We start from the raw sequence: 20,513 nt of genomic DNA, 5'->3' as shown, positions 1-20,513 counted from the left end.
ACACCTGTCTTCTGGAGGCGATGGAAACCCTGTCCTGTCCATGCTTTGGGAACATGTTGTTCTGCAGCCTGCACCGCAGATGCGATGTGCTGCTGAGAGGGAGGGTGGTGGTCTGCTGAGGTTCCTGCTGGCATTTCCCTGCCACCAGCACATCCTGCCTTGTCTCTCCCTTGCCAGCGTTTTGTGGGGATGGGAGCTTTGAACGAAGCATTTGGCAGCTGACAGTGGTGATTTCTGTGTGAGGCAGGCATAGCTGCGCTTGCTTTGAGCAGTCTCATCTGGGTACAGTACAAGCCCCAGAGCTTAGTCTGAGAAGCTAGGTCAGATAGTTCATCCTGATCTCCGCAGGATTGTGTCTGGGTCTGTGCAGTGAAAGCCTGCCCCTTCCCCTCTGTCCAGCTGCTACTGCTTCAGACATCTTGCTCAGGGCTTAGCTATGCAGGAGGGAGGTGCAGCTGACCTTGTACATTGCAATTAAACATAAGCCAAAGCAGATGACTGCAGGATAGCAACAGGCTGGTCTTTCTTGCAAATATACAAGAAAAAAGTGAGAAATACCATCCATTTCTGATGGAAGCTTTTCAGTATGCTCAGGGTTAAAACAACTTACTGCTTTCATTTGAGAAGCTATTACCTGGCTGTAACAATAAAGGCTTTGTCCCTGCTCTGTAGATGGGTGTGCTTATGAGCAGTGGTCGATCCCTCCTTCAGGCTCTTTCACTTTCTAAGTCAGTGTCTCTGCTCCACCACTGTAGTAAGTACCACAATGCAAACGCCATGGTGCTGTTTTGCATGAGGTACATGGGCTTTGTTTCTTCCAAAAGCATCCTTCCCTACAGGTTGTTCCTGGCAACTAGCTGAAATGCTGTTTTAGTGTCGCTGCTTCTTTGGTAAATATTCTAGCACTCGCTAAGCTGAAGTCTACATTTGTCTGAAGACGTGTTGATTCAGTGAAGATTATTTAAGTTTGTATCTAATTTTAAATAAGGCATAGGCTGGTGCTTTGACTTTGGCAGGTGTTTAAGTATCTTTCTGAACCATACCCATGGCAGCTTCGCAAAAAATCTCTGCAAAATGGAATGACTTCTAATTTGAAAATTAGAGGGCTCTCAATCTTCCTTCCTGCAACCCCAACAACCCAGCTGAACTATTTATCTTTTATTTTGCTTTTTAAACAATTTGTTGAAAAGTATCTTGTGGAGTCCTGTGCGGCAGGAAGCTGTTGGGGACTGCCCTCTTTCTTTGATGGCCACCGCCCCTGTGCAGTCCCTCTCCCGCTTGTGGTTTCCGGTACCTGACTCCTCAGTTTCTCGGTGGCCAGTTCCTCTGTTTCCCAGTGCCTGACCTCCTGGTTTCCCAGGGCCCAGTTCCATGGTTTCCTGGTACCTGACTCCTCACTTTTCTGTTACTCAGTTCCTCGGTTTCTTGGTGTCTGATACCATGGTTTCCTGGTGCTGACTTCTCGGTTTCCTGGTGCCAGGTTCCTCTGTTTCCAGGTGCCCAATTCCACACTTTCCCAGTTCCCAGTTCCATAGTTTCCTGGTGCCAATTCCTCGGTTTCCCGGTGCCCAGTTCCATGGTTTCCCAGTAGCTGATTCCTCAGTTTCCCAGTGCTCGGTTCCATGGTCTCCCAGTGCCAACTCCTTGGTTTCCCAGTGCCCGGTTCCTTGTTTCCCAGTGCCCAAATCCATGGTTTCCTGGTGCCGACTCCTCAGTTTCCCATTGCTCAGTTCCTTGATTTCCCGGTGCCCAATTCCGTGGTTTCCTGGTACCTGGTTCCTCGTTTTCCCGGTGCTGACTCCTCAGTTTCTTGGTGCCTGGTACCTAAGTTTTCTGGTGCTGACTCCTCAGTTTCCCGGTGTCCAATTCCATGGTTTCCTGGTGCCAGCTCCTGGGTTTCCTGGTGCCTGGCTCCTCAGTTTCCAAGTGCCCAATTCCGTGCTTTACCGGTACCTGACTCCTCAGTTTCCCGGCACCCGGTTCCTCGGTTTCCCAGCTCAGGGTCTCTCAGTTTCCCGGCACCCGGTTCTTTGGTTTCCCGGTGCCCAGTTCTGTGGTTTCCCAGCATCTGGTTCTTCGGTTTCCCGTTGCCCAGTTCCTTGGTTTCCTGGCACCCGGTTCCTCGGTTTCCCAGTGACCAATTCCTCGATTCCCAGCGCCCAATTATTTGGTTTCCTGTCGCCCTGTTCCTCGGTTTCCCGCTGCCCAAATCTGTGGTTTCCTGTCACCTGTTTCCTTGGTTTCGCAGCGCCCGAATATGTGGTTTCTCAGCACCGGATTCCTTGGTTGCCTGGCGCCCAGTTCTTTGATTGCCAGGTACCCAGTTCCTTGGTTTCCCATTGCCTGGTTCCTTGGTTTCCCGGCACCCAATTCCATGGTTTCCCAGCACATGGTCTCTCAGTTTCCTAGGCACCCGGTTCCTCGGTTTCCTAGTGCCCAGTTCTTTGGTTGCCCAGTACCCGGTTCCTTGGTTTCCCATTGCCCAGTTCCCAGGTTTCCCTGCACTCGTTTTCTCGGTTTCCCGACACCTAGTTCCTCAGTTTTCCGGCGCCCAATTCTGTGGTTGCCAGGTGCCAGTTCCTTGGTTTCCCATTGCCCAGTTCCTAGGTTTACTAGCACCTGGTGCATCGGTTTCCAGCGCCCAATTCTTTGGCTGCCCGGGACATGGTTCCTTGGTTTCCTAGCGCCCAGTTTTGGTTGCCCGGTACCCGGTTCCTTGGTTTCCCATTGCCCGGTTCCCAGGTTTCCTTGCACTTGGTTCCTCGGTTTCCCGACACCTGTTCCTCAGTTTCCCGGCACCCAATTCTGTCGTTTCCCGGCACTCGGTTGCTCACTTTCCCGGTGCCCAATTCTGTGGTTGCCGGCTACCCAGTTCCTTGGTTGCCCGTCGCTCAGTACTTTTGTTGCCCGGGACCTGGTTTCTTGGCTTCCCGTTGCCCAGTTCCCCGGTTTCCCAGCACCCTTTTGCTTGGTTTCCTGGCACCAGGTTCCTTGGCTTCCCGGCACCCAGTTTGTCGGTTTCCAGGTGCCCAATTTTGTGGTGTCCTGGCACCTGGTTCCTTGGTTTCCCGGCGCCCAATTCTGTGGTTTCCGAGCATCTGGTTCTTCGGTTTCCCGTTGCCCAGTTCCTTGGTTTCCTGGCACCTGGTTCCTCGGTTTCCCGGTGACCAATTCCTCGATTCCCAGCGCCCAATTATTTGGTTTCCTGTTGCCCTGTTCCTCGGTTTCCCAGTGCCCAAATCTGTGGTTTCCTGTCACCTGGTTCCTTGGTTGCCAGGTACCTGGTTCTCTGGTTTCCAGTTGCCCAGTTCCCCGGTTTCCCAGACCATTTTCCTCGGTTTCCTGGTACCCGGTTCTTTGGTTGCCCGGTCCCTGGTTCCTTGGTTTCCCATTGCCCAGTTCCCAGGTTTCCCAGCCCCCGGTTCCTTGGTTTCCCATTGCCCAGTTCCCCATTTTCCCAGCACCTGGTTCCTCGGTTTCCCGGCACCCAATTCCATGGTTTCCTGTCACCTGGTTCCTCGGTTTCCCAGCACCCGGTTCTTTGGTTTCCCGGTGCCCAATTCTGTGGTTTCCCAGCCTCTGGTTCTTCGGTTTCCTGTTGTCCAGTTCCTTGGTTTCCAGGCACCCGGTTCCTCATTTTCTTGGTGACCAAGTCCTCGGTTTCCCAGTGCCCAAATCTGTGGTTTCCTGTCACCTGGTTCCTTGGTGACAGCACCGTCCAATTCTGTGGTTTCTCAGCACCTGGTTCCTTGGTTGCCCGGCGCCCAATTCTGTTCTTGCTAGGTATCCAGTTCGTTGGTTTCCCATTCCGAGTTCCCAGGTTTCGCAGCACCCGGTTTCTTTGTTTCCCGGCGCCCAAATCTTCTCTGGTTTCCCAGCACCTGGTTCCTTGGTTTCCCAGCGCCGAGTTGTTTCCTTTCCCGGTACCCGGTTCCTTGGTTTCCCATTGCTCAGTTCCCAGGTTTTTCAACACCTGGTTCCTCAGTTTCCCGGCACCCGGTTCCTTGGTTGCCCAGCACCCAATTCTGTGGTTTCCCGTCACCCGGTTCCTGATTTTCCTGGCGCCCAATTCTGTGTTTGCCAGGTACCCTGTTCCTTGGTTTCCCATTGCCCAGTTCCCAGTTACCCAGCACCCATTTCCTCGGTTGTCTAGCGCCCAGTTCTTTTGTTGCTCGATACCTTGTTCCTTGGTTTCCTGTTTCCCAGTTCCCAGGTTTCCAGCACCCGGTTCCTCGGTTTCCTGACACCTGATTCCATGGTTTCCTGGCACCCAGTTCCCAGGTTTCCAGCACCCGGTTCCTCGGTTTTCTGGCACCTGATTCCATGGTTTCCTGGCACCCGGTTCCTTGGTTTTCCAGCACAGGGTTCCTCGGTTTCCCGGCGCCGAATTCTGTGGCTGCCAGGTACCTGGTTCCTTGGTTGCCTGGTGCCCAATTCTTTTGTTGCCCGGGACCTGGTTTCTTGGTTTCCCATTGCCCAGTTCCCCGGTTTCTCAGCAACCTTTTCTTTGGTTTCCTGGTACCAGGTTCCTCGATTTCCCGGCACCCGGTTCATCCGTTTCCTGGCGCCCAGTTCTGTGGTGTCCCGGCACCTGGTTCCTTTTTTTCCCGGCACCCAGTTCTGTGGTTTCCCAGCATCTGGTTCTTCGGTTTTCTGGTGCCCAGTTCCTTGGTTTCCAGGCACCCAGTTCCTCAGTTTCTCGGTGACCAATTCCTTGGTTTTCCAGCACCCAATTACTTGGTTTCCTGTTGCCCTGTTCCTCGGGTTCCCGGTGTCCAATTCTGTCGTTGCCAGGTACCTGGTTCCCTGGTTTCCAGTTGCCCAGTTCCCCGGTTTCCCAGCACCCTTTTCCTTGCTTTCCTGGCACCTGGTTCCTCAGTTTCCTGGCACCTGGTTCCTCGGTTTCCTAGCGCCCAGTTTGTTGATTGCCCGTTAACTGGTTCCTTGGTTTCCCGTTGCCCAGTTCCCAGCTTTCCCAGCACCCGGTTCCTCATTTTCCCAGCACCTGTTTCATTGGTTTCCCTGTGCCCTATTCTGTTGTTTCCTGGCGTCCGGTTCCTTGGTTTCCCGGTGCCGAATTCTGCGGTTGCCAGGTACCCGGTTTCCTGGTTTCCCGTTGCCCAGTTCCCCAGTTTCCCAGCACCTGGTTCCTGGGATTGCCGGCACCCAGTTCCTTGGTATCCCGGAACCCGGGTCCTCAGTTTCCTGGCGCCCAATTCTGTGGTTGCCAGGTACCCAGTTCCTTTGTTGCCCAGCGCCCAGTTCTTTTGTTGCCTGGGACCTGGTTTCTCGGTTTCCCATTGCCCAGTTCCCCGGTTTCCCAGCAACCTTTTCCTTGGATTCCCGGCACCAGGTTCCTTGGTTTCCCGTCTCCCGTTTCATTGGTTTCCCTGTGCCCTATTCTGTGGTTGCCCGGCGCCCAATTCTTTTGTTGCCTGGGACCTGGTTTCTTGGTTGCCTGTTGCCCAGTTCCCCAGTTTCTTAGCACCCTTTTCCTTGTTTTCTGGGCTCCCGGATCGTCGTTTTCGCGGCACCCAATTCTGTGGTGTCCCGGCACCTGATTCCTTGGTTTCCCAGTGCCCAATTCTGTGGTTTCCCAGCATCTGGTTCTTCGATTTCCCAGTGCCCATTTCCATGGTTTCTCGGCACCCGGTTCCTGGGTGTCTCAGTACCTGGTTCCTTGGTTGCCTGGGACCTGGTTCCTTGGTTTCCTAGCACCCAATTCTTTGGTTGCCCGGGAGCTGGTTCCTCAGTTTCCTGTTGCCCAGGTCCCAGGTTTCCCAGCAGCCTTTTCCTTGGTTTCCCGGCACCAGGCTCCTCGCTTTCCCGGCACCCGATTCATTGGTTTGCCGGTGCCAATTTTGTGGTGTCCCAGCACCTGGTTCTTTGTTTTCCCGGCACCCAATTCTGTGGTTTCCCAGCATGTGGTTCTTCGGTTTCCCGGTGCCTAGTTCCTTGGCTTCCTGGCACCCCTTTCCTTGGTTTCTCGTTGCCCAGTTCCCAGTTGTTGGAGCACCTGGTTCCTCGGTTTCCCGGTGCCCAATTCTGTTCTTGTCAGGTACCTGATTCGTTGGATTACCATTGCCCAGTGCCCAGTTTTCCCAGCACCCGGTTCCTCCATTTCCCGGTGCCCAAATCTGTGGTTTCCCGGCACCCTTTTCCTCAGTTTCCTGGTACCCGGTTCCTCGGTTGCCCGGTGCCCAATTCTTTGGTTGCCTGTGACCTGGTTCCTTGGTTTCCCAGCGCTCTATTTTTTGGTTGCCCGGTACCCGGTTCCTTTGTTTCCCATTGCACAGGTCCCAGGTTTCCCAGCACCCGGTTCCGCCATTTCCTGGCACCCGGTTCCTCGGTTTCCTGACCCCCAATTCTGTGGTTTGCCGTCACCCGGTTCCTTGGTTTCCCGGTGCCCAGTTCTGTGGTTGCCGGGTACTCGGTTCCTCGGATTCCCGGTGCCCATTTCTGTGGTTGCCAGGTGCCCAGTACCCTGGTTTCCCATTGCCCAGTTCCCCGGTTTCCCAGCACCGTTTTCCTTGGTTTCCTGGCACCCGGTTCCTCACTTTCCTGGCACCTGTTCCTCGGTTTCCTAGCATTCAGTTCTTTGGTTGCCCAGTACCTGGTTCCTTGGTTTCCCGTTGCCCAGTTCCCAAGATTCCCGGTACCCCGTTCCTTGGTTTCCTGGCGGCCCTTTCCATGGTTTCCCCGCACCCGGTTCCTCGGTTTCCCAGCACCCGCTTCTTGGCTTCCAGTGCCTAATTCTTTGGTTGCCCGGGACCTGGTTCCTTGATTTCCTAGCGCCCAGTTCTTTGGTTGTTCGGTACCCGTTTCCTTGGTTTCCCGTTGCCCAGTTCCCAGGTTTCCCAGCACCCGCTCGTCGGCTTCCCGGCACCGATTTCCATGGTTTCCCGGCACCCGGTTCCTCGGTATCCCGGCACCCATTTCCATGGCTTCCCCATACCCGGTTCCTCGGTTTCCCGGCACCCGGTTCCTCGGTTTCCCAGCGCCCAATTCTGTTCTTGCCAGGTACCCCGTTCCCTGGTTTCCCATTGCCCGTTTCCCAGCACCGTTTTCGTTGGTTTCCTGGCATCCGGTTCATCGGTCTCCCGGCATGCAATTCCATGGTTTCTTGGCACCTGTTTCCTCAGTTTCCTGGCACGCAGTTCCTCGGTTTCCAGCGCCCAATTCTTTGGCTGCCCGGGACCTGGTTCCTTGGTTTCCTAGCGCCCAGTTCTTTTGTTGCCTGGTACCCGTTTCCTGGGTTTCCTGGTGCCCAAAACTGTGGTTTCCCATCATGTGGTTCCTCGGTTTCCTAGCACCCACTTCTATGGTTTCCCGGCACCTGGTTCCTTGGTTTCCTAGCTCCTAGATCTTTGGTTTCCTGGTAACCAATTCCATGGTTTCCCAGCACCCAGTTCCTCGGTTTCCCAGCACCCAGATCCTCGGTTTCCCGGCACCCGGTTCCTCGGTTTCCCGGCGCCCAATTGTGTGGTTTCTGGGCACCCGGTTCCTCGGTTTCCCAGCGCCCAGTTCTGTTGTTTCCCGGCATCCGGTTCCTCGGTTTCCTGGCACCTGGTTCCTCCGTTTTCTGGTGCTCAATTCTGTCGTTTCCCGGCAGCTGGTTGCTCGGTATCCCGGTGCCCAGTTCTGTGGTTGCCCGGTACCCAGTTGTTTGGTTGCCCAGCGACCAATTCTTTTGTTGCCTGGGACCTGGTTTCTTGGTTTCCCCTTGCCCAGTTCCTTGGATTCCCAGCATCCTTTTTTTTGGTTTCTGGGCACCTGGACTGTCAGTTTCCCGGTGCCGAGTTCTGTGGTTTCCCAGCATCTGGTTCTTTGGTTTCTCAGCGACCAATTCCTTGGTTTCCCAGCGCCGAGTTATTTGGTTTCCTGTCGCCCGGTTCATGGGTTTCCCGGTGCCCAGTTCTTCGGTTTCCCGGTGCCCAAATCTGTGCTTTCCTGTCACCTGGTTCCTTGCTTTCGCAGCGCCCAGTTCTGTGGTTTCTCGGCACCTAGTTCCTCGGTTTTCCGGCACCCGGTTCCTCGGTGTCCCGACACCCCATTCTGTGGTTTCCCGTCACCCGGTTCCTCGGTTTCCTGGTGCCCAATTCTGTGGCCTCCAGGTACCTGGATCCTTGGTTTCCCGTTGCCCAGTTCCCAGGTTTCCAAGCACCCAGTTCCTTGGTTTCCTGGCACCCAGTTCCTTGGTTTCCTAGTGCCCAGTTCTTTGGTTGCCCGGTACATGGTTCCTTGGTTTCCCGTTGCCCAGTTCCCAGATTTTGCAGCACCCGGTTCCTCGGTTTCCTGGCACCGAATTCCATGTTTTCCTGGCACCTGATTCCTCCGTTTCCCGACGCCCGATTCTGTGGTTGCCAGGTACCCGGTTCCTTGGTTTCCCGGCACCCAAATCTGTGTTTTCCCCTCACGTAGTTCCTTAGTTTCCCAGCGCCCACTATGGTTTCGTGGCACCTGGTTCCTCGGTTTCCAAGCGCCGAATTCTTTGTTTGCCCGGTAGCCGGTTCCTGGGTTTCCCGTTGCCCAGTTCCCAGGTTTTCCAGCACCCGGTTCCTCTCTTTCCCGGCGCCCAAATATGTGGTTTCCCGGCACCGTTTTCCTCAGTTTCCTGGGACCCGGTTCCTCGGTTGCCCGGCACCCGGTTCCTCGGTTTCCCAGCTCAGGGTCTCTCGGTTCCCCGGCACCCGGTTCTTCGGTTTCCGGGTGCCCAATTTTGTGGTTTCCCAGCATCTGGTTCTTCGGTTTCCCGTTGTCCAGTTCCTTGATTTCCTGGTACCCGGTTCCTCGTTTTCTCGGTGACCAATTCCTCAATTCCTAGAGCCCAATTATTTGGTTTCCTGTCGCATGGTTCCTCGGTTTCCCAGTGCCCAAATCTGTGGTTTGCTGTCACCTGGTTCCTTGGTTTCACAGCGACCAATTCTGTGGTTTCTCGGCACCTGGTTCCTTGATTGCCCCGTGCCCAATTCTTTTGTTGCCCAGGACCTGGTTTCTTGGTTTCCCATTGCCCAGTTTCCCTGTTTCCCAGCACCCTTTTCCTCGGTTTCCTGGCACCCCTTTCTTCGGTGTCCCGCCACCTGGTTCCTTGGTTTACTAGTGCCCAGTTCTTTGGTTGCCTGATACATGTTTCCTTGGTTTCCTGTTACCCAGTCCCAGTTGTCCGAGAACCCGGTTCCTCGGTTTCCTGGCACCCAATTCCATGGTTTCCTGGCACCTGGTTCCTCGTTATCCCGGCACCCAGTTCCTCGGTTTCCCAGTGTCCAATTCTGTCATTTCCCGGCACCTGGTTTCTTGGTTTCCTGGCGCTCAATTCTGTTCTTGCCAGGTACCTGGTTCCCAGGTTTCCCAGTGCCCAGTACCTTGGTTTCCTGGTGCCCAAATCTGTGGTTTCCCGGCACCCTTTTCCTCGGTTTCCTTTCACCCAGTTCCTCGTTTGCCCGGTGCCCTATTCTGTGGTTTCCCATCACCTGGTTCCTCAGTTTCCCAGTGCCTGATTCTGTGGTTTCCTGGGACCCGGTTCCCTGTTTTCCCGTTGCCCAGTTCCCCGGTTTCCCAGCACCCTTTTCCTTAGTTTCCTGGCACCCGGTTCCTCGGTTTCCTAGCACCCAATTCTTTGGTTGTCCGGTACCCGGTTCCTTGGTTTCCCGTTGCTCAGGTCCCAGGTTTCCCAGCACCCAGTTCTTCGGTATCCCGGCGCCCAATTCTGTGGTTTCCCAGCATCTGGTTCTTCGGTTTCCCGGTGCCCATTTCCATGATTTCCCGGCACCCGGTTCCTTGGTTTACAGGCACTCAGTTCTGTGTTTGCCCGGTACCTGTTTCCTTGGTGGCCTGGCGCCCAATTCTTTTGTTGCCTGGGACCTGGTTTCTTGGTTTCCGGTTGCCCAGTTCCCTGGTTTCCCAGCACCCTTTTCCTTGGTTTCCGGGCACCCAATTCTGTGGTGTCCCGGCACCCAGTTCCTCGGTTTCCCGACGCCCAATTCTGTGGTTTCCCAGCACCCGGTTAGTCGGTTTCCCGGAGCCCAGTTCAGTGGTTTTCCAGGTACTGGTTCCTTGGTTTCCCATTACCCAGTTCGTAGGATTCCCAGCACCCGGTTCCTCGGTTTCACGGCACCCAATTCCATGGTTTCCTGGTGCCCGGTTCCTTGGTTTCCAGCGCCCTATTCTTTGGTTGCCCGAGACCTGGTTCCTTGGTTTCCTAGCGTCCAGTTCTTTTGTTGCCCGGTACCCTGTTCCTCAGTTTCCCGGCGCCCAAATCTGTGGTTTCCCCTCACGTGGTTCCTCAGTTTCCCAGCGCCCACTTTTATGGTTTCCCAGCACCTGGTTCCTCAGTTTCCTAGCGCTGAATTCTTTGTTTGCCCGGTAGCTGTTTCCTAGGTTTCCTGTTGCCCAGTTCCCAGATTTCGCAGCACCCGGTTCCTCGGTTTCCTGGCACCTGATTCCTCCATTTCCCGGCGCCCGATTCTGTGGTTGCCAGGTACCCCGTTACTTGGTTTCCTGGTGCCCAAATCTGTGGTTTCCCCTCACGTGGTTCCTCAGTTTTCCAGGGCCCACTTTTATGGTTTCCCGGCACCTGGTTCCTCGGTTTCCAGTGCCCAATTCTTTGGTTGCCTGGGACCTGGTTCCTTGGTATCCTAGCGCCCAATCCTTTGGTTTCCCAGTAACAGGTTCCTGGGTTTCCCGTTGCCCAGGTCCCAGGTTTCCCGGCACCTGGTTCCTCGGTTTCCATGCGCTCAGTTTTGTGTTTGCCAGGTACCCATTTCCTTGGTTGCCTGGTGCCCAACTCTTGTGTTGCCTGGGACCTGGTTTCTAGGTTTTCTGTTGCCCAGTTCCCCGGTTTCTTAGTACCCTTTTCCTTGTTTTCCGGGCTACCGATCATCGTTTTCACAGTATCCAATTCTGTGGTGTGCCGGCACCTGGTTCCTCGGTTTCCTGGTGCCCAATTCTGTGGTTTCCCAGCATCTGGTTTTTGGTTTCCCGGTGCCCGGTTCTTGGTGTCTCAGTACCCGGTTCCTTGGTTGCCTGACGCCCAATTCTGTGGTTGCCCGGGACCTGGTTCCTTGGTTTCCTAACGCCCAATTCTTTGGTTGCCCAGCACCAAGTTCCTCGGTTTCCCGGCACCTGATTCGTTGGTTTCCTAACGCCCAATTCTTTGGTTGCCCAGCACCAAGTTCCTCGGTTTCCCGGCACCTGATTCGTTGGTTTGCTGGTGCCCAATTTTGTGGTGTCCCAGCACCTGGTTCCTTGTGTTCCCGGCACCCAATTCTGTGGTTTCCCAGTATGTGGTTCTTCGGTTTCCCGGTGCCTAGTTCCTTGGCTTCCTGGCACCTCTTTCCTTGGTTTCCCGTTGCCCAGTTCCCAGATTTCCAGGCACCCAGTTCCTCGGTTTCCCAGCACCCGGTTCCTCGGTTTCCCAGCGCCCAATTCTGTGGATTCCCAGCATCTGGTTCTTCGTTTTCCCAGCACCCAGTTCCTTGGTTTCCTGGCACCCAGGTTCTTTGGTTTGCCACTGCCCTATTCTTTGGTTTCCCAGCACCCAAATCTGTGGTTTCCCTTCACCTGCTCCTCAGTTTCCTAGCGCCCAATTCTGTGGTTTCCTGGCGCCCGGTTCCTCGGTTTCCCGGCACTCAATCATATGGTTTCCCGGCACCCGTTTCCTCGGTGTCCTAGCGCCCAGTTCTTTGGTTTCCCGGTACCCTGTTCCTTGCTTTCCCGTTGCCCAGTTCCCAGGTTTCCCAGCACTTGGTTCCTCAGTCTTCTCTGCACCCGGTTCCTCTGTTGCCCGGCGCCCAACTCTGTGGTTTCCCGTAACCCGGTTCCTTGTTTCCCGGCGCTCAAGTCTGTGGTTGCCAGGTACCCTGTTCCTTGGTTTCCCATTGCCCAGTTCCCCGGTTTCCCAGCACCCAGTTCCTCGGTTTACCACTGCCCTATTCCTCAGTTTTCTGCCACCCAAATCTGTGGTTTCCCGGCACCCGGTTCCTTGGCGCTGAATTCCTCGGTTTCCCAGTACCCGGTTCCTCGGTTTCCCAGTACCCGGTTCCTTGGTTTCCCAGCATCTGGTTCCTTGGTTTCCCGGTGCCCAATTCCTCGGTTTCCCAGTGCCCAATTCTTTAGTTTCCCGACACCTGGTTCCTTGGTTTCCCAGCACCCAATTCTGCGGTTTCTCGGCACCTGGTTCCTCGGTTGCCCGGCGCCCATTTCCTTGTTGACTGGTACCTGGTTCCCTGGTTTCCTGTTGCCCAGATCCCCAGTTTCCCAGCACCTTTTTCCTTGGATTCCTGGCACCCATTTCCTCGGTTTCCCTGTGCCGAATTTCTCGGTTGCCTGGCGCCCAAATGTTTGGCTTTCCGTTGCCTGGTTCCTCGGATTCCCAGCACCCGGTTCCTCAGTTTCCTGGTGCCCTATTCCTCGGTTTCCCTGCACCCAATTTTCTGGTTTCCAGGCACCCGGTTCCTCGGTTGCCTGGCACCCGAATCTGTGGTTGCCCGGGACCTGGTTCCTTGGTTTCCTGTTGCCCAGTTCCTCAGTTTCCTGGCACCCAGGTTCTTTGGTTTACCACTGCCCTATTCCTCGGTTTACCGGCACCCAATTCTGTGGTTTCCCAGCATCTGGTTCTTTGGTTTCCTGGTGCCCAGTTCCTTTTTTCCTGGCACCCAGTTCCTCGGTTTCTTGGTGACCAATTCCTCGGTTTCCCAGTGCCCAATTATTTGGTCTCCTGTTGCCTGGTTCCTCGGTTTCCCGGTGCCCAATTATTTGGTTTCCCGTTACCCGGTTCCTCGGTTTCCTGGTGCCTCGTTGTTCGGTTTACTGGAACCCAATTCCTCAGTTTCCCAGCACCGGATTCCTCAGTTTCCTGGCGCCCAGTTCGTTTTTTTCCCATCACCTGGTTCTCCAGTTTCCCGGTGCCCAATTCCTTGGTTTCCCAGTGCCCAAATCTGTAGTTTCTTGGCATCCTGTTCCTCAGTTTCCCGGCGCCCAATTCTGTGGTTGCCTGGTACCTGTTTCCTTGGTTTCCCTTTGCCCAGTTCCCCGGTTTCCCAGCACCCTTTTGCTCGGATACCCAGCACCCAATTCCGTGGTTTCTAGGCACCCGGTTCTTCAGTTTCCCAGCGCCCAATTCTGTGGTTTCTGAGCATCTGGCTCTTCAGTGTCCCGGCGCCCAATTCTTTTGTTCCCCGGTACCCGGTTTCTTGGTTTCCCGTTGCCCATTCCCTGGTTTCCCAGCACGCCGTTCCTCTGTTTCCCGGCACCCAAATCTGTGGTTTCCCGGTTCCCAGTTCCTTGGACACCCTGTGCCCAATTTCTGAGTTTCCCAGTGCCCGATTCCTCATTTTCGCATTACCCAGTTCCTCCATTTCCCAGTGCCTGGTTGTTCAGTTTACTGGAACGCAATTCCTCAGTTTTCCGTCGCCTGGTTCCTTGGTTTTCCTGTGCCCAATTCCTCATTTTCCCGTGGCCCAATTATTTGGTTTCCTGTAGCCCGCTTCCTCCATTTCCTGGTCCCCAATTCCTCAGTTTCCTGGCACCCAATTCCTTGTTTTCCCAGCACCTGCTTCCTCCATTTCCCGGTGCCCAATTCCTCCGTTCCTGGCACTTGGGAAGTGGCTGGGAAGCCACTATTCTGTGGTTTCCCAGCACCTGGTTCCTTGGCTTCCTGTTGCCCAATCCCTTGTTTTCCCAGCACCTGGTTCCTTGATTTCCAGCTGCCCAATTCCTCGGTTTCCTGGCACCTAATTCTGTGGTTTACTGGCACCTGGTTCCTCAGTTTTGCATCACCCTTTCTTCAGTTTTCTGGTGCCAATTCCTTGGCTTCCTACCGCTCAATTCTTTGGTTTCCCGTTGCTTGACTCTTGACTTTCCCGATGCCCAGTTCCTTGGATTCCCAGTACCTGGTTCCTCGGTTTCCTGGAGCCCCGTTCTCCGGTTTCCCGATTTCCAATTCCTCGGTTTCCCAGCGCCCAGTTCTTTGGTTTCCCGGCACCCAGTTCCTCATTTTCCCAGTGTCCAGTTTTTTGGTTTCCTAGGACCCATTTCTTTGGTTTCCCAGCACCCGGTTCCTTGGATTCCTGGTGCCGGTTCCTCAGTTTCCTGGTGCCTAATTTCGTGTTTTCGCGGTGCCCGGTTCTTTGGTTTCCCAGTGCCAAGTTTCTTGGTTTCTCAGCACCTGGTTCCTCAGTTTTCCAGTGCCCAGTTCTTGGTTTCCTAGCACCTAATTCTTTGTTTTCCCATCGCCTGGTTCTTCGGTTTCTTGCTGCCCAATTCTTTGGTTTCCTGGCACCCGGTTCCTGAGTTTCCCAGGACCGACTGCTCGGTTTCCTGCTGCCCAATTCCATGGTTTCTTGGTGCCAACTTCTAGTTTTCCTGGTTTCTGTTTCCTTGGCTTCCTGTTGCCCAATTGCTTGGTTTCCCAGTACCTGACTCTTTGGTTTCCCAGTGCCTGGTTCCTTGTTTTTCTGGTGGCAACTCCTCAGTTTCCTGGTGTCTAATTCCATGTATTCCTGGTGTCAAGTCCTCAATTTCCCGGTTGCCCATTCCTTGGTTTCCCATACCTGCTTCCTCAGTTTCCCGGCGCCCGGTTCCTCGGTTTCCCGTTGCCATGGTGCCCCAGCGCTTCACAGCAGCCGCTCCGCTTGCCGTGTTTTCCCTCTTTCGCCCCCTGCCGGCAATGTGCGTTCCCGTCACTGGGTGTTACTTTGCATCTTTTGATTGTTGCATTTGTATTCATTCTTCATTATTGTTTTATTAAATTGATTTTTATTTTAATCCATGAGTCCTTCCTCCTTTTTTCCCCCTCCTTTTTCCCTCCTCTTTTGCTTTCTTCTCTTGCAAGGAAGGAAAGGTGAGATAGCAGCTGTTTAGCTGCTGGCCTAGCTCTAAATGGTCACTAAAGACATTTAAAATTTCTTAGTACTGTAGATAAAGCTGCATGAGACAGGTCATTGAAAAGGTTAGAAGACCTTCACTAAGGTATTTTACAGCAAATTATGTGAAAAGCAAAATGAAGTGTGAATCAATCAAGTCTGGGTTGTGAATTAAAACAAATAGTTCTTGTTATTATTGAAAACAGACCGTTTGCAGAGACCAGTGTTCACTGATATCCATCTCAGTTCTGGCAGATTTGATGTACTAAACAAAGCTTAGTTGGCAGTGCTTGTACCCTAGGAAAAGCTGCTTCTAATGTATAGACATTTTTGCTTTCCTAATTTTCAAATGACATTGCAAGCACTCAGTGCCAAGCTAATGGCCTGGTCGAGGTTGTGTGTTTAAAATAAACCTGGTGACCTTGCAACTGTTTATGTCTTGCAGAGCGAGCATACAGTCTGCCCGAGCAGTCCCGAGAGACGAGGTATGCTTGACACACCTGTGTTTTCAGGCACTGGGAGTGGGTCTGCTCAAGAATGCTATCTAGGGAGCAGAGTGGGGAAGAGGCCTCGGCAGCCCTTAAAGTGGGTTTTTTAGGAGTGATTTAGGGAAACGCTCCCAGCCCAGGGGATCTGTAAGCCCACACTTAAACCTTGTGCTGAGCTCAGACTGGCCCCCTCTGTGCTGTCACTACTGTGCACATCCTGCAGTGGGGATTAGCTGTGCACCACCATGGGACATGGAGGTAGGGATGTGCTCCTATTTGCTGTAGGAGCTCCTGTCCACTGTAGGAATTCCTGTCCACATTCAAAACACTGTAATAAAAGCAAGAAGGCTTTTAATACCAGTTGTAATCCAGGCAAGCTTGTAACCCATTGCACATTCAGAGCACACTGTGGGCTGGTGTTACTCCCCTGCAGAGGGACTGCTCTCTTTTTAATAATGCTTGCTTAATCCACAATAATATGTATAATTATAAATGTTAGGTCAAACAATTACCATATAGATTCTGCTCTGTTCTGAGGGACTGTTCCTGCTGAAATGAGTTTTTTTTCACTGGTCTCTGTTACAGGATTCAGGAGGAGGAATGGAATAAATATAATGTACCCTCAAAAAATGAGTCTGAAAAATGTAAAGTGAGTCGGACTTTTAGCTTTTTGATGAATAGAATGACCAGCACACGGAATAAGTGCAAGGTAATATGGGATTTATCTCTATATTATTACATATAATTATGTCACTGTGATTAAATATATTATAGGTGAGAATCTAAATTTTTATGTAAAGATAAGTTGTTGCTTAATCACACAAAACCACATAAGTAAGAGGAAGAAACTTTAATCTTTCTTTTTTTTTAAATTTAAAATCTCTGCAGGATACCCTGAAATGGACTTCATATTAAAAAACAGCTTTCATTTTAAATAGTAGCTTTAGCTGAACAATATCAAGTATTTGTCTCACTATTTTTTGATGTTATCAATAATCTCATTTGACGATTTTGCCAAGGTTTAAATACAGGAATTGCCTTGCCTTTGAGAAATAATTTTCTGTTAAATAAAATTAAGAGGTATAGGGCTGTTGTAGCAATTACTCTCATAAGTAATTGAGTCTGTAACTTCTACATTGGCACATAATCAGTTGAATTTGCCTTATTTGAAGTTAATGGCACTACTTGCATGAGTAAGCACTGCTTAGTGTTGAAGAGTTGCAGATTTGAGGCCTGTACAGTCAGACATATATACTATGAAAGGTAGAACACAGAGATAGATTGGGCCTGCAGGATCTTTCCAGCTGGCCTTTCAGCAGTTTTGCAGGCTTTCTGGTACACCCTTCTGTGCCCCAGGATATCCTGACATACATGGATGTGAAGATGATTGGCTGACATGACACCTTCAAGAGTGGCAGAACTGGCTGTGAACATGTATGTCTGGTCCAGCAGCCATAAATTAACCTGTGTCTGTGTGGCATCCTAAAGAATAACCAGATAAGTTATCTAAATTACATAACTGCAGCTTTAGCTTTAGCTGCAGAGGCCCAAATTTGCAGGTATGCCTCAGGGAGATGTAGGTATTGATATATGCATGTGCAGTGAGTCAATAACACTTCTTAAACTTTATTTTCCAGCCCTTCCTTTTTTGTAGCTTTGTAAATGTATTTCTGCCAGTCTTCCTTGATAATGCTTGTTGACTTAGCTGCCAGTGAAAGCAATCCCTGCATCATTTCAGAACTTCAACAGCGTTGGATGTAATAATATAGTATACTGTTACAGGTCTTCTAGGACAGGGTTTAATGTTTTAAAATAATCTGCTCTTAAAGGGAATGTTTTAGAGTTAAAATTGAATCACTTTATTTTCTTTTTTCATGTCACTTTTTCTTTTCTTTCTTTTTTTCTGCCTTTGTTGTTGGGGATGAAGACAAAAAATAAAGATACCAAAGATAAAGAGAAACTGAACAGGCACAGTTTTACAAATGGGACCTTCCCAGGAGTTATCCCATGTATGGCCTGTGAAAAGGCCCTCCTGGGAAAGGAGTCACTGCAGTGCTCTCGTAAGTATTTGCTGGCTTTTGCGTGTTAACTTACAGTGCTCCAAATCCTGCTTTGAGATTCCTGTTCAGTGTTTTGTTTCGAAAAGGAGCTTTGCCTAGATTTGATTGTGCCTCCTTTGTGTGATGAGTGGAGGCTGGCGAGGGAGAGGGAGGAAGGAGGACAGGTGACAGCTTGAGAAACAACCATGGCTCTCTTCTAGCCTGAGCACATTAGGCAAAGCCTCCTTCCTAGCCATAGGCTGTAACATCAGAGCATCCTCAGGGCTACGTAAGGAAGTGGACATGGAGGAGGGAAAAAGGTGAAGCCTCAAAGTACTGTGTTCTGTAGGCTGGGAACCCTGTTTGGTGCCAGGCTTTGAAATGTGCCTTCTCTTTCAGATTGCAACGTGATTGTACACAAAAGCTGCAAGGAGTGTGCTCCTGTGTGCACCAAGGTAACCTCCTGTACCACGCTGTTCTTCCTGAAGCATATCTGCTTTCCAAGGGTTCTGTAAACACGAAGGCAACAAGAAAGTACATGCAGCCTGCCCAGACCCGGTGTCTGTATGCAAAGGGCTGCAAGGGTGTAAAAATGTCCAATTTTTACAACAACAGAGCAAGCACAGTGCTTGAACAATTTTTAGAAGAGGGTCTAAAATGAGATATTTCTGGTTTTGAAGAACTTGCAAGCTCAATTGTGAAATGGGGCGCCTGGACGAATGCACAAAGGAATTAAAAAGAAGGGGTCCTCAAAACCACAGAATACCCCGTTGTGTAGAAGGGGGCATACTGTATGTTTTCAATAATAGAAAGCAGAGACAGAACGGACTTTGGGAGGTGACCTAATCCACCTCCTCACCTTCAGGCAGGTGCACTTCTAGGTAACAATTTGGGCAGATGGTTGTCTGACCTATTCAGGAAAATCTTTGGAGGAGGAAGCTCTGCAGCCTGCCTGGGCAGTTGCTCCCAGTGTTCAGTTGCCACTCAGGGAGGGCAAAATCAGTGTTAGAGCTGATGGATACTGCCTTCTTTTCAGTAGGAATACATGCATGGTGAGGTTATCATGACAAAGACATTGCTTTCAAAACCAGACCTGTAAGGCTTCTGCCCTCATGGAATACATGGGACTTGCAGAGAAGTGTGCCACAGTGATACAGGTCATTTTTCAAATTAGTGGAGTGTGTCTTTCTGGTGTAGTTGGGTTTTGCATCTTGGTGGCTTGCAGGGAGCATGTATTCCCATACAGACTCTTCAGGGTAAACAGGCCTTAAACTGGACGTAAGTCAGGTGGTTTTATTTATTTTGGTTGTAGCTCTGATGTCATAGCCTTGCACAAATTTCTGGGCAACTTTAGGGAATCAGGACAGCTGAACTAGCAGTTTTAATTACTGGGGCTGGTGAGTCATTTGTCAAGAGCAGACGAGAGACTGATTCTGCCTCTGATACACAGGCTTCCTCAGGTAGTGTTCTGCCACAGATACTTTGAGCTTATTTGAATATAAAGCCCTGAATGTGAACATCTATTCTTTCAGCCTTCAAAGGATATACTCATATAGAGAAGGTAGAATGCTGTAACTCAGTGACTTGGTTTAGAATGAACAGATTTGGTTTTATATTGTAATACAAATAAGATCATTCTACTTTGAATATTGTTTTCTACCAATAACCAATAAACTTGGATTTATTAGGTATTTGTAGAAATTAGGACCATAATACAGAATCACCTGCTTGAAGCTCTTTTGCATGATGATATACAGAAGTGAGTTGACTATTCTGTGTGTTATCAGCTATGATTTCATTGCAATCTTATAAAATTCTTTTTTTCTTTTTCAGAAATCCCAGGAGAGGTACCATAATAAAAACAAACCTCAGGCTGCTGTAACAAGTAAGTTAGGAGGTGTAAACCTAGCACTTCTAAGTTAAGCCTCAGTTAAAATCAACTTTCCTGCTTCATTTGTGTGTTTCCGGTTTTCATTTCAATGTCTGTAAGAATGTGTGTGTATCTCAGAAATGAATAGGATTTTTTAAAGAAATTACTCTTGAATTAACTTGTCTTCTACTAAAATCAGTGGCAATTTTACTATATTTTGTTTTCAATGAGAATGAAAATCAAAATCAGTCAGTTCTGCCTTGTGCTTTTGAGTATGTCATTTACTGTATGCACAAATATTTGGATTTCTTATGTTCAGGTTGCAGTTTTAAAACAGGGATGATTTGAGATTGTTTTCATCTTAATAACATCCATGCCAGAGCTATTCCACTTTGCCTACAGGCTTATCTTTATATTCTGTGGGAAAGCATCATGGTCTCGTACCATAGCAAATGGTTATTCTTGGTACCCAGTATAGTTCCATAGGAACACCAGGTAGCAGTATAACTGTGCTGGTGTTGACATACTCTACATTGTTTGTCAAAATCTGTTGTGCTTTGCCTCACAGATTCCCTGCCTGGAGATGTTTCACAGCCAGTGGTCTCCCTAGTGCATCCTCCTTCCCCTGTGCCGATTGAACTGTCTGCTGGAAGGAGAGAAGCCTCACAACAGACCCCTTTCTTGTCCAAAAGTGTCCCCAGTGCCAGTTTTGAAAGGTAGCTGCTGGAGGACCATGCTGAATACACCATTCAGCATTTCTAGAAAAACTGGAACCATTAAATAAAAGTGGGATTTTTTTTTTCCTGCTGCAGAAGATCTATGCCATTTTCTGAACAAGACTCTGAAACTGGCACCTGGAGGTCCAAGTCACGGTCTGAAGAGATGCTGCAAGCAGTAGGGACCTTTCCTTCAATGGATCCATTTATGATGGAAGGTGAGAAGTATTGTGCAGGTTTTGCATTTCATAACCTGTATTGGAAAGTGCAAAATAGAACAATTCCTTAGTTGCTATAGGAAATCACTTCATCTGCTAAAAGAAAGAGCACCTGTTTTTGATAATCACAGTTGTGTCCTTCATTAAAATGATACAATCAGACACATTAGTCTCAAAATACTTTAACTAATTCTTCGGTAACTTTTAGAACATTTTTGTACAGTGCTACCATTTCAAAATAACAGATAAATATATTTGGCATTCCTGTAGAACCAGAAGAGGAATGTACTTCTGCGCTCATCTAATCCATTGACAGTGTAC

The 20,513-nt window shown here is 50.6% G+C and overlaps 1 protein-coding gene across 14 annotated transcripts in view; it reads left to right on the top strand.

Moving 5' to 3' along the window:
- The window catches only part of ARHGEF28 (Rho guanine nucleotide exchange factor 28), a 140,218-nt gene that overhangs the window by 79,680 nt on the left and 40,025 nt on the right, over nt 1–20,513 (top strand). For all 14 annotated transcript variants that reach the window (XR_014186172.1, XM_082074498.1, XM_082074491.1 and 11 more), the window contains 7 exons: nt 15,307–15,346; nt 15,935–16,058; nt 17,277–17,409; nt 17,788–17,843; nt 19,222–19,273; nt 19,827–19,974; nt 20,071–20,192. Coding sequence is in view for 13 of the 14 variants with exons in the window: in XM_082074498.1 (XP_081930624.1) it covers nt 15,307–15,346; nt 15,935–16,058; nt 17,277–17,409; nt 17,788–17,843; nt 19,222–19,273; nt 19,827–19,974; nt 20,071–20,192 (675 nt within the window). In the remaining variant the exon portion in view is untranslated. The remainder of the gene's footprint in view (nt 1–15,306; nt 15,347–15,934; nt 16,059–17,276; nt 17,410–17,787; nt 17,844–19,221; nt 19,274–19,826; nt 19,975–20,070; nt 20,193–20,513) is intronic.

This window comes from Streptopelia decaocto, assembly GCF_964273445.1.
Source record: "Streptopelia decaocto genome assembly, chromosome: Z".
Lineage (NCBI taxonomy): Eukaryota > Metazoa > Chordata > Aves > Columbiformes > Columbidae > Streptopelia > Streptopelia decaocto.
The sequence above is the reverse complement of the archived record's forward strand: the minus strand, read 5'-3'. Positions and strand labels throughout refer to the sequence as shown.